The 16,061-nt window shown below is 33.0% G+C and overlaps 2 protein-coding genes and 1 non-coding gene across 3 annotated transcripts; 2 read left to right on the forward strand and 1 right to left on the reverse strand.

Moving 5' to 3' along the window:
• Window positions 1-1,590: 1,590 nt before the first annotated feature.
• LOC145642269 (glycosyltransferase BC10-like) lies at window positions 1,591-11,142 on the reverse strand. Its single transcript, XM_081693389.1, has 2 exons — window positions 10,603-11,142; window positions 1,591-2,238 (listed from the first exon to the last, which is right to left on the reverse strand). The coding sequence occupies exons 1-2, from the start codon at window positions 11,140-11,142 to the stop codon at window positions 1,591-1,593; spliced, it is 1,188 nt and encodes a 395-aa protein (XP_081549515.1).
• A 2,190-nt stretch (window positions 11,143-13,332) lies between these two features.
• On the forward strand, window positions 13,333-15,209 carry LOC145642270 (uncharacterized). Its single transcript, XM_081693390.1, has 4 exons — window positions 13,333-13,549; window positions 14,237-14,297; window positions 14,424-14,616; window positions 14,739-15,209. Exons 1-4 carry the CDS (start codon window positions 13,457-13,459, stop codon window positions 14,779-14,781), a joined length of 390 nt encoding a protein of 129 aa, XP_081549516.1. The 5' UTR covers window positions 13,333-13,456; the 3' UTR covers window positions 14,782-15,209.
• Window positions 15,210-15,727: 518 nt separating this feature from the next.
• LOC145556850 (U2 spliceosomal RNA) lies at window positions 15,728-15,924 on the forward strand. The gene has a single exon (XR_014091943.1). It is a non-coding gene; the product is annotated as a U2 spliceosomal RNA (small nuclear RNA).
• The last annotated feature ends 137 nt before the right edge of the window (window positions 15,925-16,061 follow it).

A 16,061-nucleotide genomic window follows, 5' to 3' on the forward strand; every position in this document is an offset into this window, starting at 1 on the left:
AGTCCAGCTGTTCAATTACGAAAACCCAAAGCAGCAGCATCTGTACGACACTCGTGTGCATTTGCTGTCGTTTTTCTTATTTTTATTTTTAAAAATTATCACAATTCGGATATAGCAAGTAATTAAACTTTGTAAGAAGTACGGGCTATTCCGATTTATTAAAAATAATTGAATTGAACTGAAATGACTGGAGCTGAATTAAATTGAATTGAAAATTAAGCTGAAATTAACAAACCCTAAATTAACTTGTCTATGAATGCACTAATTTGGTTTTAAATAAAATAAATAACTTGACAACACCAAAAATGCTTGTTTTATTTATTTATTTATTTTCTGTTAAATTTTTTTGTCAAATTTGTTAATTGTACATATATATTGCAATTATGCAAGTGATGCAACAACAAACACTGCATTATTATTACAATTCAATGTTTTTAACAAATACTCATGTTTCATGCGGTGGATGATTGTATCATAGCCTCATAGGGTTAAGGCCTTAAGGGTTGTGTATATTGTTAATTTATTTGGGTTAAAAAAAAAAAAAAAAAAAAAAAAAAAAAAAAAAAAAAAAAAAAAAAAAACTAGTAATTTATTTAATGTTTAGACAACCATATAAGCAAATCATTATGGAATAAAAGATTTTACTAAATTTGTCCTTAAAAATCGTGAAAAGCTTGTTAGGTACTCCCTCCGTCCCTTAATTGGATTCCTACTTCTCTATATTATGTGAGAAATAAATGCTGAAAATTGAAATCTAATAAAGGGACAGAGGGAGTAGTTACTTAACAAAATACTCAAACATCTTCTATAACTACAATCTAAAATTTGAAGTCTAATTCAAAGCACGAAACCATCTCATTCGGCGGCGTCACAATAGATAATTTAAGTCAAGTATTGCTTATCATCAAATCAAAACTAAAGTCCAATGTAATCTTGACGTGCAGGGTTATATGAGTATTAACCAAGGGAAATGGTTCATGTCCATGTATTATATATTGTACGTAGCTTCTAATCAATTTCTTCAAAAGAGATTGAATTTTAATGGCGTCAAATATAATTACCCTAAATTCTAAGCTTTTGTTGATAAAGATTGAGCCTTACAAGAGCAAAACTCCTAAACTATATATAAGGCTATTAATCAAACACTCTTTATGATTGGAGGATTTAAGTAGTAGTTATAAAATCGAAGTCATCTTAAGTTTTGAATTTAATTCTAAAGCATGAATAATATATAATCACAACTATATTGACAAAGAAATTAATCTGTTTCATAAAATCGAAATTGTCTTAAGTTTTGAGTTTGATTTTAGAGCATAAATGATTAAATGCATAATCACAACTACGTTGACAAAGAAATGAAACTGTTTTATAAAATCCTGCAAGTAATCTTAATTCTAAAGCATAAATGCGTAATCACAACTATGTTGACAAAGAAATGAATCCATTTTGATAAAGAAAACTTGGTCCATGATATGTTTTAATTTTCTGTTTCTCTTTTTTCTTAAATAAGAGAAAACTCGGTCCATAATATGTAATTAAGTTCAGTGCACATATGTTATAAAATGAATAAAATATTATTATTACAAAATTTTAAGGATCAAAACCTAGAAGTTTGGGAGCAATTTGGAGCAAAGGCTTCAATGTATCCCCTACAAATTTCCTAGCAAAAAGATAACACATAGATGTTACTTCACCATTATAAGTGCAATTTGATATTTCAAGTCTAATTTTGTTAAGAAACTCCTTTGTTATGTCACGACTAATAAATCGACCAGGGTGAGGTCCGACATGTGACCAATCAACCCAAGTAATCCCTTTCTTAGCAATTAAATCCGGAAATAGTTTATTAGCTAATGTTGGAAAATAATGCTCGTCGTTGTAACAAGGTGGATGGCAATGCTCTTCAAAAATAGAGTAATACTTTATATCCGAAACCATACGAATGGCGACTTCACGGTCGGCTTCGAACCATTGGGAACCTTTTCTCCAATCTTGAATGGTTATGTTAGGCCACATTTTGTGGTTGTAACGTCCACGACCAGGTTTTCTTGGATCATCAAAGGAAGCAACATAACTTACATTAGAATTTGTCAAGTAGTTGTAAATTGTGGTGAAATTGAATAGAGGGATGCATGATTCTGATAATAAAACGAAGTTTTGATTGGAAAAATCTAAGAGGGCATTGGCTAAAAGCCGTTTTTCTGCATCGATCATTGACATTGTTCCCCAAACAACTTCCTGAAAATTCAAACAATGAATTAATACTTAATACTTTAATATAGTAGTATTAATTGATTATATTTTCATATTCGACACCCATAAAAATAATTGAAATTCGAGTAATAAATAAATAAATCTAACTAAAAAAGAAATCCGTAAAATAATTTTCATGCAAAGTTGTCCAATATCTAAAATTAACACTTTTATTTGTGACTTTAAATAATATTTTAAACTATTTGTGGTAGGGAGGCACATTAGTTTTAGTCGACATTATTATTAATATTTCACCAATAATTTTGGAATTTCCAGCGCAATAAATAGTCTGTCTACTCCTACAACTATACTAAAGAAAATGGAATCATGCGATTAAAGATGGTACAGTAGTATTGCATTATTAGTCATAATTCACACTATCACGTGTGTGTAAATGCGTGATAATAATAAAGCAATTGAAAAAAAGAAGTTAATATTGCTTGTAATTTTATTGTTGTATTCTCTTACGTAGTACGGAGTATCTATCAATATAAAGTTTATCATTAGTTATTACTCATTGTAAGAGAAAATAGAAAATTCATGACTTGTACATTAAATAATAAATACTCCTTAGGGCTTGTTATATATATCATGTGTAGTTGACCACTCGACCTCATTTATAATATTAATGTACTTAATTAATTCGTATTAGTTTTGAATTTTCTTCTTTGTTTACCCCTAATCACAATAGACTTACTTCTTTTATTTGAATTTTCATGCTTATTATATTTTGCTAAAACCATATTTATTTATTTTTAATATTTTAAAAGTATAAATCGAAACGAATATAATAATATAAGACATGACTCTATTTTTCTTTACCAAAACAGCAAATGATATATGAAGTAGTAGTCAAAGTGAGGAGTATATGAATTAATGAATAGTAAAAAGTCTAAATAAAGCTAGGAAGTATTAAAAATATACAAGAAATAAAGTACTGTTAAGAGTTAATTAATTTAGTCAAGGTGTGAATGTCCACACTCCAATTTCTTCATTGCATTTAATGTAGTAGCCAACTCTAATTGCCACCCTCTAAGGTTATAGCCCACAATGTAATAGTGGTTTTTACTACTATAAATAGCCATGTAATTTCACTTGTATGATACACAAAATATTACCAAGAGTAATACATAAAAGTAGTAGTACTTCTCTTATTACCTTCTTCTCTTAATCCTCTAATTTCTATATATTTCATAACACGTTATCAGCACCATCTTCAATCAGGTATACTTATACCGATTATCCAATTTTTACAAAGATTCAATTTCTTTCACAAAATATATTTTGAGGAGTATGCTCTATAGTTGCCCATATGGGATCCTCTATACCAGAAACTCACAATATATTTCTCCACAAAATTACTCCGCATAATTAGCCATGTTGATTAAAAATGAGGATATCAATACATACCTTATTTATGATACTTAGTTTAGTAACTCTCATGCATGGTTATAGAAAGTAATATATAATTACTTTTGCATGTGGAAATATTTGTTGTATGCATGTTAATAAAGTAAATTTCATGGTCACACAAATCATGTTTATACTTACTTACTTGTGCATAATTACTAAAATGAAAAAAAAAATGATGCAGCCTTTATATTTATTTAATTTTTAGATTACACACTTTTATGTTTCTTTCAGTTTTCGAACCCTTGACCTCATGAATAGATTAGGGTTCTCGGACCACTACGGCTTGCATCCCAGTGTGATACTTATTTACGTTTGTAAATATTTATAGTTTGATTACGATTATTTTACCAGTCTACTAGAACATTGTATGATATTTTTACAGTAGTGTAAAGCTGAAACGGATAATTTACCCCCCTATAAAAGGCGGATTACACCCCCTTATTTCACCATACAAACCTTATCCCCTCCTTAAACTTTACCCAAATTATCTCCTCTTCTTCTTCCTCCATTTACACCGGTCACACACCATGTTCCCCGTCGACAACCGACAACCACCACACCCCTTTACCTTTGAAGAAGATTTAAGGAAATTAAAACTATATTTAGTTTTAATTATGGCCCTAGTAGTTTTATTAATGGCAATGATGATTTTCATCATTTTACATAAGTAACGCTCGGTTTTTCGACAAAGGGAATTCATGCATGTAATCTCCGTAGTACTTCAAGTTTTTTTTTTGTCTTCTAGGTAGATTATAAGTGCATTTTGTTATAATAAATGTTTCTTTTGTCTTATCATTAATGTATGTCATTAATATTATTATTATTATTATTATTATTATTGTTGTTGTCGTTGTCGGTGATGTAGTAATAGTAGTAGTATTTATTGTTATTGTTATTATTATCATTGTTATTATTGTTGTTGTCGTTACTAACGTAATTATCATGTTTAATTTTAGCTTAACTTTATGTACATCATAATAATAACCCAAGGGGGAGAAGCAAATATGTTTTAAATGGATTATTATTATGATTACAATTTGATTACTTTAATTATCACTTGCTTAATTGGCTTAATAATAATTACCTATTTGATTGTAGTTAAAATGGGAGACTTGATGAAAAGACAATTTGACGTATTAGACTTGTCCGGACATAATTATCTTGAATGGACAGTTGATGCCCAAATGAATTTAAAGGCTCAGGGATTGGAACATACAATCAAAGAAATTACCATCCCAGGAAACGAAAAAGATGCCCCTGCTCAAGTTAAAGTTCCAACTGATCAAGAGAAAGCAAAAGCTATAGTTCTCTTAAGGCATCATTTACATAACAGTTTGAAAACTGAGTATTTAATGGTGGAAAATCCCAGAGAACTATGGGATAGCCTGAAAGGAAGATATGACCACCATAAAAGGGTACTCCTTCCTTCAGCACAATTTGAGTGGACAAACCTGAGATTTCAGGACTTTAAATCTGTCAGTGATTATAATTCATCACTATATAAAATCGTATCAATATTGAGATATTGTGATCAACCAGTCACTGAAGTGCAAATGATAGAGAAAACACTCTCTACATTCCATGCTAACAACATTGTATTGCAACAGCAATACCGTGAAAGAGGCTTTGCAAAATATTCTGAGCTTATTTCTACATTATTGGTTGCTGAAAAGAATAATGATCTTCTGTTGAAGAATCACAACCTAAGACCAACTGGGTCTCAAGCATTCAATGAAACAAATGCTGTAGAAAGCTCAAATCCACCCGAGACAAATGTTGCTCATAGAGGTGGACGTGGAAAATATAATAATCGTGGCAGAGGTCGTGGAAATTTCCGCGGACGTGGCCATGAACGTGGTTATGGCCGTGGTAGAGGCCAATTTCCCCCTAGAAACAACACTCAAAGGGGGCATCAACAAGGAAACAAAAATCAAGCCACCACAAAAGGAAAAGACACATGTTATAGATGTGGCATGACTGGACATTGGGGACGTACTTGTCGTACGGCCAAACATCTGGTAGAACTATACCAGGCTTCCATTAAAGGGAAAGAAAAACATGCCGAAACAAATTATGTTAATGAAGAAAATGTCCCTGGAATTAGCCTTGATGTGTCTGATTTCCACATAGACAATGGTGAAGCTGGTGGTGAATTTATCTTTGGAGAGAATAATCATGTTTAGATAATTCATCAATTACTATGATATGTATTATGTTTTCATTATGTACTTTTCTTGTATGTTTTTTTTTTCATGTTCAAGTTATGTACTTTTAATTTTTCATCATTAATAAAGTAAGTCCAGTTTAATTATCTTAAACTAATCTTATACTTATTATTTTATGAAGATATGGATCTGCCCGAAGTTGGTTCCAAATTTCAATGCCTTTTGGACAGTGGAACAACACACACTATTCTGAAGGATAGAAAATATTTTTTAAAGTTAAGATTGTTTCAAGCAAATGTTAATACCATTTCTGGGTCAGCCAAGCTAATAGAAGGTTCTGGAAAAGCTTGCATAATACTCCCAAATGGAACAAAATTAATCATTATTGACGCTTTATATTCGAGTAAATCTCGAAGAAATCTTATAAGTTTTAAAGATGTGCGTCAAAATGGTTTTCATTTAGAAACAATGATAGTGGATCAAAAGGAATATTTATGCTTCACGGCAGAAAAACATGGCAAGAAACATGTGTATGAGAAATTGCCAGCATATTCTTCAGGGTTATATCATATAGATATACGACCAGTTGAAATAAATTCGATATCTAACCAGAAGTTAGATAATAAGAATCTGCTAAATTTATGGCATGATCGTTTGGGTCATCCTGGTACAGGAATGATGCACAAGATTATAGCAAATTCAGTAGGACATTCAATTAGGAATGTCAAAATTCCTCGATCAGATGAATTAACATGCTCTGCATGTTCACTTGGCAAATTAATAATAAGGTCATCTATGAACAAAATTGCTACTGAATCTCCAACATTTTTAGAGAGGATTCAAGGAGACATTTGTGGACCAATTAATCCTGCATGTGGACCATTCCGATATTTTATGGTATTAATTGATGCCTCAACTCGATGGTCACATGTAAGTCTCTTATCCAGTAGAAATGTTGCTTTTGCAAAACTCCTTGCTCAAATTATTAAACTAAGAGCACAATTTCCAGACCATACAATAAAAAGAATAAGGCTTGACAATGCTGGGGAATTTACATCCCAAACATTTAATGATTATTGTATGTCGATTGGAATTGTTGTAGAACATCCAGTAGCTCATGTTCATACACAAAATGGACTTGCTGAGTCATTAATTAAGAGACTACAATTGATTGCAAGGCCATTATTGATGAGATCAAAATTGCCTTCATCTGCTTGGGGTCATGCCATAATACATGCGGCAACTCTAATTAGATTGAGACCAACTGCTTATCATAAGTTCTCACCACTACAATTAGTTTTTGGTCGAGAACCTAATGTCTCACATCTAAAAATTTTTGGTTGTGCGGTGTATGTTCCTATTGCTCCACCCCAACGAACAAAGATGGGTCCACAAAGAAGGCTGGGAATTTATGTTGGATTTGAATCACCCTCCATAATTAAATATCTTGAACCAATGACCGGTGATTTATTTACGGCCAGATTTGCCGACTGTCATTTCAATGAGACAGTATTCCCAGCCTTAGGGGGAGAGAAAGTGGACCCACGAAAGAAAGAAATAGAAATCATTTGGAATGCAACACAATTGTCAATGTTTGATCCACGAACAAATATGTGTGAACAAGAAGTTCAGAAAATTGTTCATTTACAAAGCATTGCAAATCAGCTGCCTGATGCATTTATAGATGCAAAGAAAGTGACAAAATCACATATACCAACTGAAAATGCCCCTGCACGAATTGAAATTCCATCTGGTGATAAGATCACTGAAAATGAATCTCTAGCACGCCGAAAGCGTGGAAGACCACTTGGTTCAAAAGACTCTAAACCAAGAAAATTAAAAAGACCTGATGAGATCAACAATATTCCCCTTACAGAAGGTCAAGAAAGACAAAGTACAGATGAGAATAGAGAAAAAGATGATAATCCGAAAGGGGATGAACAAGATGACCATGACATCGATAACAATGAAACTTCAATAAATTTTGTTTCTACCAGGAATTATTGGAATAGAAATGATGTTATCGTAAATGAAATATTTGCATATTCCATTGCAATTGAAATGGCATCTGACGAAAATGATAGTGAACCAAGAACAGTGGAAGAATGTCGTTGCAGGCATGATTGGCCAAAATGGAAAGAGGCAATGCAGACAGAGTTAAAGTCACTCGAAAAACGAGAAGTGTTTGGAAAAATAACCCTTACACCAGAAGGTGTAAAGCCAGTTGGATACAAGTGGGTATTTGTGAGAAAACGAAATGAGAAAAATGAAATTGTTAGATACAAGGCAAGACTTGTAGCCCAAGGTTTTTCTCAAATTCCAGGGATTGATTATGAGGAGACATATTCTCCCGTAGTTGATGCAACTACGTTAAGATTTCTGGTAAGCTTGACAGTCTCAGAAGGACTAAAGATGCGATTAATGGATGTAGTAACCGCATATTTATATGGGTCACTCGATACAGATATTTATATGAAAGTCCCAGATGGATTAAAATTACCAGTAAACCACAAGCCTAGACATTTACTTTCCATAAAATTAAAAAGGTCACTTTATGGATTAAAACAGTCTGGGAGGATGTGGTATAATCGTCTTAGTGAATACCTTATGAAAGAAGGGTTCAAGAATAATCAAATCAGTCCTTGTGTTTTCATTAAGAGATCACAATCAGGGTTTGCAATTGTTGCAGTTTATGTTGATGACTTGAATATCATTGGAACCCCAAATGAACTTGAAAGAACTGCAAAATACTTGATGAAAGAATTTGAGATGAAAGACCTTGGACAAACTAAATTTTGCCTTGGATTGCAAATTGAGCACTTAAATAATGGTATTTTCGTCCATCAGTCTAACTACACCGAAAGAGTGTTAAAACGTTTTTTCATGGACAAAGCGACCCCAACAAACACCCCGATGATTGTTCGGTCTTTGACTATGAAATATGATCCATTTAGACCTCGAGAGGAAAACGAGGATGTCCTTGGTCCTGAAGTACCATATCTAAGTGCAATTGGGGCTCTAATGTATCTAGCTAACAATACTAGACCAGACATAGCTTTTTCTGTGAATTTGTTAGCCAGGTTTAGCAACGCACCAACGAAGAGACACTGGAAAGGAGTAAGACACTTACTACGATATCTACGAGGAACAAAAGATCTTGGTTTGTTTTATCAATCAAGGCAAGATGCCACCCTCATCGGATATGCAGATGCTGGATATCTATCAGACCCACAAAACGCCAAGTCACAAACTGGATATCTGTTCACCTATGGTGGAACTGCAATTTCTTGGAAATCAACAAAGCAAACCTTAACTGCGACATCATCAAATCATGCTGAGTTGATTGCCCTTTATGAAGCAGGACGTGAGTGTGTATGGCTAAGGTCAATGATCGGCAATATCCAAGAAGAATGTGGGATGAAAGAAGTAACTGAAAGTCCAACCATCATTTACGAAGACAATACTGCATGTATCGCACAAGTAACTGAAGGATATATTAAAGGTGATAGGACTAAACATATATCCCCAAAACTGTTCTTTACACACGATTTGCAGAAGGAAGAGAAGATAAATGTCCAACAGATCCAATCATCTGATAATCTTGCAGACTTGTTTACTAAGTCCCTACCTTCGAAGAGTATTGAGCGGTTGGTCCACAAGATTGGGATGCGTTGTCTTCATAAATTATGTTAAAATCAGGGGGAGCATTATATGCACTGCACTCTTTTTCCCTTCGATCAGGTTTTTATCCCAATGGGTTTTTCCTGACAAGGTTTTTAATGAGGCAGTACACTAAAGCATATAGTAATATATTGTTGTACTTTTTTCCCTTAGCTATGGCTTTTATCCTAAAGGGTTTTACCTAGCAAGGTTTTAACGAGGCAACATATACCCTATTCTGTATGGACATTCAAGGGGGAGTGTTAAGAGTTAATTAATTTAGTCAAGGTGTGAATGTCCACACTCCAATTTCTTCATTGCATTTAATGTAGTAGCCAACTCTAATTGCCACCCTCTAAGGTTATAGCCCACAATGTAATAGTGGTTTTTACTACTATAAATAGCCATGTAATTTCACTTGTATGATACACAAAATATTACCAAGAGTAATACATAAAAGTAGTAGTACTTCTCTTATTACCTTCTTCTCTTAATCCTCTAATTTCTATATATTTCATAACAAGTACGTAGTATTATTAAAAGAACTCATGTAAGATGAAATGAAAAAGGACAAAACATGAAGTATAAATTGGACGGCCTGCTTGCTAACGCAGGACGTAGACATTAAAAGCAAACCAATAGTATTCTTATTTGGTTGGATTTGGACCCTTTTATTTAGTGTGTCGCCTAAATGTCTACTCAATGACATAAAAAAATAACCCATACAAAAAGCCCAAAAGAGACAAACAGCCCAAAAAAACAACTACTACTAAAATGAGACTAGAACAATAGACTATTCCACAAATCTCAAAATTTGAGTTAGGAAACCATTTCGATACACTAAAAATTGATTTTGACATACTCATTGGGAAAGTATAGTTTTTTACAGGTTGCTCAAATCAATCACGGATGTGTTAAATTCAATTTTAATTTGAGACCAAGAGACATAATTTGAGTCATCTAATAAAATAAGGAGTATCAAACTTTTTACGAGTAGTGTTTATATATTCAATGTCTCTTCATAATAGTTGAAAAACTAGTGAACAAATTCATCGAATTTAGAAAGATGATACAAACACATATTAATAATACATAATTAAAGTAAAATTACCTGACTAGGGATGCGTCTACCATAAAAGACAGAATTTTGAGGCCAAGAATCATTGTAAGAAGGATGAGCATGAACATAGATTGAGTATAACCCTTCATGACCTTTGAAGAACAACTCCCAAAGTGGGGCTAATGGCAAGGGCCCTTTTGTTAAGAACATGAAGGCCACTTTAGGCATGTATTCATAAGGGTATCCTTCCATTTGAGGGACCATTGATGCTCTCCATAACAATTCCTTGTCACTCATATTATGCATTATTACACTCTTGATGTTATCTTCCATGTTGTACCCCTTCCATGTTGATGAAATAGTGCTATTTGTTGTTGGTGGAGGGTACGAGGCCAGAGGCGGTGGTGGTGGTGGTGAAGATGGTGGAGGTTGAGCCGGTGGCTTTGCCGGTTGTGCCAAGTATGGCAAGGTAGTTGATAGAGATGGCCAAGAAGATATAGAGAGAGGCAACCTTTGGAGATCAAGGAAGCCAATAGTAAGGCCAAGAGATAAACCTAAAGCAAAGAAAAAAAATTGATCTAATTTAGCCATATTTTTTTTTTTACTAGAAGAAATTAAATTTACTCATTATTCATTCATAATGAGAATTTATTAGTATAAATCTTGACTATTGAGAAATAATGAATTATGTAAGCATAAGTTTAATTTTATAGCTAGATTTATAAAGAGGTGGATTAACTTAATTAAGAGATCTAGGACGGCTTTTTGAATAAATGATTTATGAGTCCAACGAAAGTTAGGGGGACTTGCATGTGTTCGGTGTTTGTGTACGTAATTTTTACGAGATTGACTTAATATGGTCTATGCTTTTTTATCTTATTGGACTGATTGTATGTAATACAGTAGTTCATACTCTCCCTACTATGAGAAAAGTCAATGACCAAAACATAGGATGGTAGATCTAAGTAAACAAAGTTTCAAAAATACGTTAAGCCCTAAATAATGCACGCGTGTTTGTCATAAATTATACTCCATAACCTAATCTAAGTATGTGCTACCAATTTAGAAATGCAATGCCAAAATTATGAATACTCGTAATAGTTAGCCCATAAATATATACGTGCGCATTAATATTAAATTTAAACACATATAAACTTTATTTGTGAGTATGTATGGAGTAGTTCGTATCATCAATCACAAACTCCATCATGATATGCATGTTCATAGACTCATATATCAGTAAGGTTTATTAGTTTTAGTAGATCCATGTAATTAGATAAACAAAGTTTGCTCACCCCTAACTCTTGGGTCAATGTCTAAACAACTAGGAAAAAGAAACAAAACATGGAACAAGTTGAATCCAAAAAAATACAACCATCTCAATTCTACTTATAATATGCGAAGTAAGTTTTACACCAAGTCTAAAGTTTATACTATAATCATTTATTGGACAAAGTACGGAACTCAATTTGACAAATTTTTTTTTACATGATTGTTATCGTAGAACCTTATATAGTTATATTCTTATAATGTAAGTGGCGTGGCTCACGAAAAGGATGTGAACAAAGCCAAATGAACTAGCCACATGTCCATCTGCGATTTATTGCAATAAAATGAAGGGAGCTTTCTAATTAGTAAAATTAAAATAATACAAATATAGTTCAAGTTTGTTAGTTCTTCAATAAATTGGAAGCGTAAAAGAACAAAAGTGATGCATGTATCATGTATGTCTTCGTTTGCAAGTTCATGAAAAATCTTTGCAATCTGCATGAACCCATAATACATGGACAAAGTTAAACCTTGATGAGTTGCCAAACCCCCCTTCCTAAATACGAGTACGAATTATAAATTAAAAACACGTTTACAAAAGTCAAATGGTTAAAGGGTAAATATACAATATTTGCAAATTTAATGAAAAATACAGAACAAGGTACAACTAAGTAATTAGCTACGTATAAGTGCGTGTATTACACGTGCAACATTGGCAAGTGCACGTCAATATGTAAACTGTAATATAGAGCTCTTTAGGCCTGTTCTTTTCAACTTAATTTCAGTTCAGTTCAGTACAGTTCCAATCAGTCCAGTTTAGTTTCTAATTTCCTTCTCTTATAAACAATTTTGTTCATCTCCAATCAGTTCAGTTCAGCCCAATTCAGTTAATCAGAATATAGCCTTTGTTTGAAATGTTTGGACTTCATTAATCTAAACTATCATTTGTGCAATTCTTGTAGGCATGCCCAATAATCTTTGGCTCAAAATTTTGATGGTCATATTACCACAAACTTTGAAGGAATATTGTAGTGATACACATAATGCACTAAAGTTGATCGTATGAATTGATATAGCTAAATCGAAACAGACAACTAAGGGTTCGTTTGGCATTGCTGTGGTTTTCAGTTTTTTGGTTTTTTGTGTTATAAAAATATATGATATATGTCACATAATGAATAAAAAATTATTTAAACTTATTAAAATCATAATAATTTTGAAAACTGACAACAAAAAAGTGGAAACACCTTTTTCTTGTTTCCTGTTTTTGGTTTTTAGTTTTCAAAAAAACAGAAAACTAAAAATAAAAAATGATGCCAAACAAGCCCTAAAGAGTTGTATTCGTATTAAGCGAACTCTATTCTTTCATAAATTCCCTCGTTAGAAATTACTTTGTAAATTATCCTAAAAGATTATCAAATCTTCGACTATTATCATCAAATAATATTGATATAGTAAACAGTACGGAGTATCAAATTTCATTTACATTATCGTCTTTGGAGAAAGGGGTGATATTCAATGGGCTCCAATTGAAATAAGCACGTAAAATGTTCCAAAGTCCAAATTAAAACAAACTAGATCGGGCCAAAGCCAGTATTATACATTTGGCGACTAAAATCGAGAAGACAGAGAAAAAATGGAGGGAGATGGAAGAAGCAAAGCATCAATTGCGTCAAATCCCAGTTTCAAATCATCTGCAATTTCCCAAGATCGTCTCGCCAAATTTAGAGTATTTTTCTCAAACCATGCTTTTTATTTTTTGCTCCAAGTTAAGAAATTTGATTACTTAAGATTTAAACAAAAACCCAGAAAATAAATTGATTTCAAGGGCTGATAACTTTCCACAATTTGTTAATTTTGTGTTTTGTGATGTTAGTAAAATGGGCTTTATGATATCAATACCATAGTAAATCACTAAATTGTATTAGTTGATGCTTGATTAGTGATTTCTGCTGTTTTTGATTTGTTTTTGGGGATTTCTGAAAAAAGGGTTTCATTTGATTTGAATATAGTTGTACTTCGTATATAACTACATACTTTGTTAATCGATGTTTGATTATAGTTTCTGCAATTTCAGGTTTCCCTTTAAACTTAATAAATTTATTATGTATGTTTCTGGGAATATACTTTAGGGGTAAATTGTTTAGCTTGTCATGAATTGTTATTGTGATCATGATTTAATCTAGGGTTTGGAATTTGTCTCCTTGATTGCAAAATTAAGGAAAGTGTGATTAAACAGTGGAATTATAAGACCCAACAGTCCCAATGTCATGGAGCATGGAAGAGTGAATTGTGTTGTATTAACTTTTTAGGTTGCTTGGTTCCTTTACACCCCCTCTTTTAAATTCATGTGCATTTTCATTTTCGATGTTGCGATTGCTTGGTGTAAGTATATCTTGGACTGTACATCTTGTAGGAATTACAAAGAAGACGCTTGCAAATTCAAACAAAGTCTAAGAACAAAAGAAGGTCTAAAGGTCTAACTTTTTCATACTCATCATTCATTATGTCCTGCACCTCCTGGTTATGACTTTGAGCTATCACTTTTTTATACTAAAATTGGGATGTTTAAAGAAATTTGTGCATTACTTGTTAAATTGCAGATAAAAAAGATAAATTTGTAAGTGAGGATGTTGATACACAAGGGTCTGTGGATGACCATGTAGATGGGTATGAGGGATTGAAAGATTCAGGTGTTAAATGTAGTCCAAAAGGTGAGGATGATAACAAGGTCTTGTCATCAACTTCTCGTGGTGATGTGCATCCTGCGTTGAAGAAGAAGAAGTTGCACTGGGGGTAATGATTCACATGTTGCAGTAAATTGTTTTGCTGCTAATAGCCATTCTTTCATCTACTTTGTACTTGAGATGTAATGATATATACCATTTATAACATTGATCTTTTGGTTTGGATGACAGGTTAGACGCCAAAGAACGATGGGAAAGAAAGGCCAACATGTAGAATTTACGGAGTTACTCAAATGGATAAGAAGCATATCAATTCTGGTCTCAGCATGGCAGATTCTAAGCATTTTAATTGTTCATGTTCTACAGCTTAGTTGGGGATGATCCTGCAGTCTGCATTTGTCGATGACTACTGGGATTACTCTGGATGAATTAGGATAGAGCACTTGCAAATACTCTTTAGTCTTTGCTAGTGATTACTCACCAGTAGTCTAGAGTGGGACGGAACTGTTATGCATCAAGGGAAGGGGTTTGTTCTTTGTAGTGGCTGTGTAGCAGTGTAGGTTATGGAGAGGAGCAAAGAGCTTTTGTATATCCTAGTTAAGGATGAATAGGTTGTAGCACTGGCAAATCATTTGTAGAATCAATTTGTTATTACAACGTATTATTATTTGTTGAATCAATTTTCTCCTATTTCTGAGCTGATTCTCGTTTTAAGCTTTAAATAATCAAATACTCATTGTTCTCTTTCAAGCATCCAGCCAATCCTTATCGTTTTTTCAGGAAATTTGAAAACAGAGAATTTGTTTATACTCAGTACAATATATATCCTCCTACAATTACAGTGTACATATTACTTCTTTCTTTTAAGAGATGCAAAAAGAGGGTTTATGGAAACCAGATACGAAAGTTGGGACATTTTTTTACTGACTTCAACATTCGATTTGCTGTAGTTACTAGTTAGATCAAATCATGCATCTAGGTAGTCTGGTAGATCATTAAGCGTTAAAGAAGAATGTAAAGTAAATAAGTATATTGAGTAATCAATTTACTTGTTAACAGAAATAGCATGACAGGATAAGTTCACAGAAATAGCTTGATGTTACAGAATAGACTACAGTGGTAGAAATGTTTAACAATCAAAGTTGTCCCACATCGGTAGCAGGAAGCAAGTATGTGTAATGAGGGAAATATAAAAGGCAAATTTCATTACCAGAATTAGCATACCTTTCTCGGCCTTTTGGCTAAGATCAAGTGTAGTATCTGTTCTTATCAGTTTAATATCTGATACGTGGGCCAATGGCCCACAACGATATTAAATTTATTTTTTAAGGGGGAAGTCCCACCACAGTAGCTTGCTACTGGGGTCTTCAAGCGTCGCCCATGCGTTGCACTACTGCACGGGCCTGGCGCACCCCACCAATTATAGTCTCAAATTTTTTTTTTTGTATAAAGTTTCTTTTGTTACATACTAGTAATATTATGGGTAATTAAAGATATGGATAGTTGAAGTTGTATATCGGTAAATATGACTAAAGAAACGTGTCAACTAAAGAG

This window comes from Chenopodium album, chromosome 8, assembly GCF_948465745.1.
Source record: "Chenopodium album chromosome 8, dcCheAlbu1.1, whole genome shotgun sequence".
In the NCBI taxonomy this organism is placed as follows: Eukaryota; Viridiplantae; Streptophyta; class Magnoliopsida; order Caryophyllales; family Amaranthaceae; genus Chenopodium; species Chenopodium album.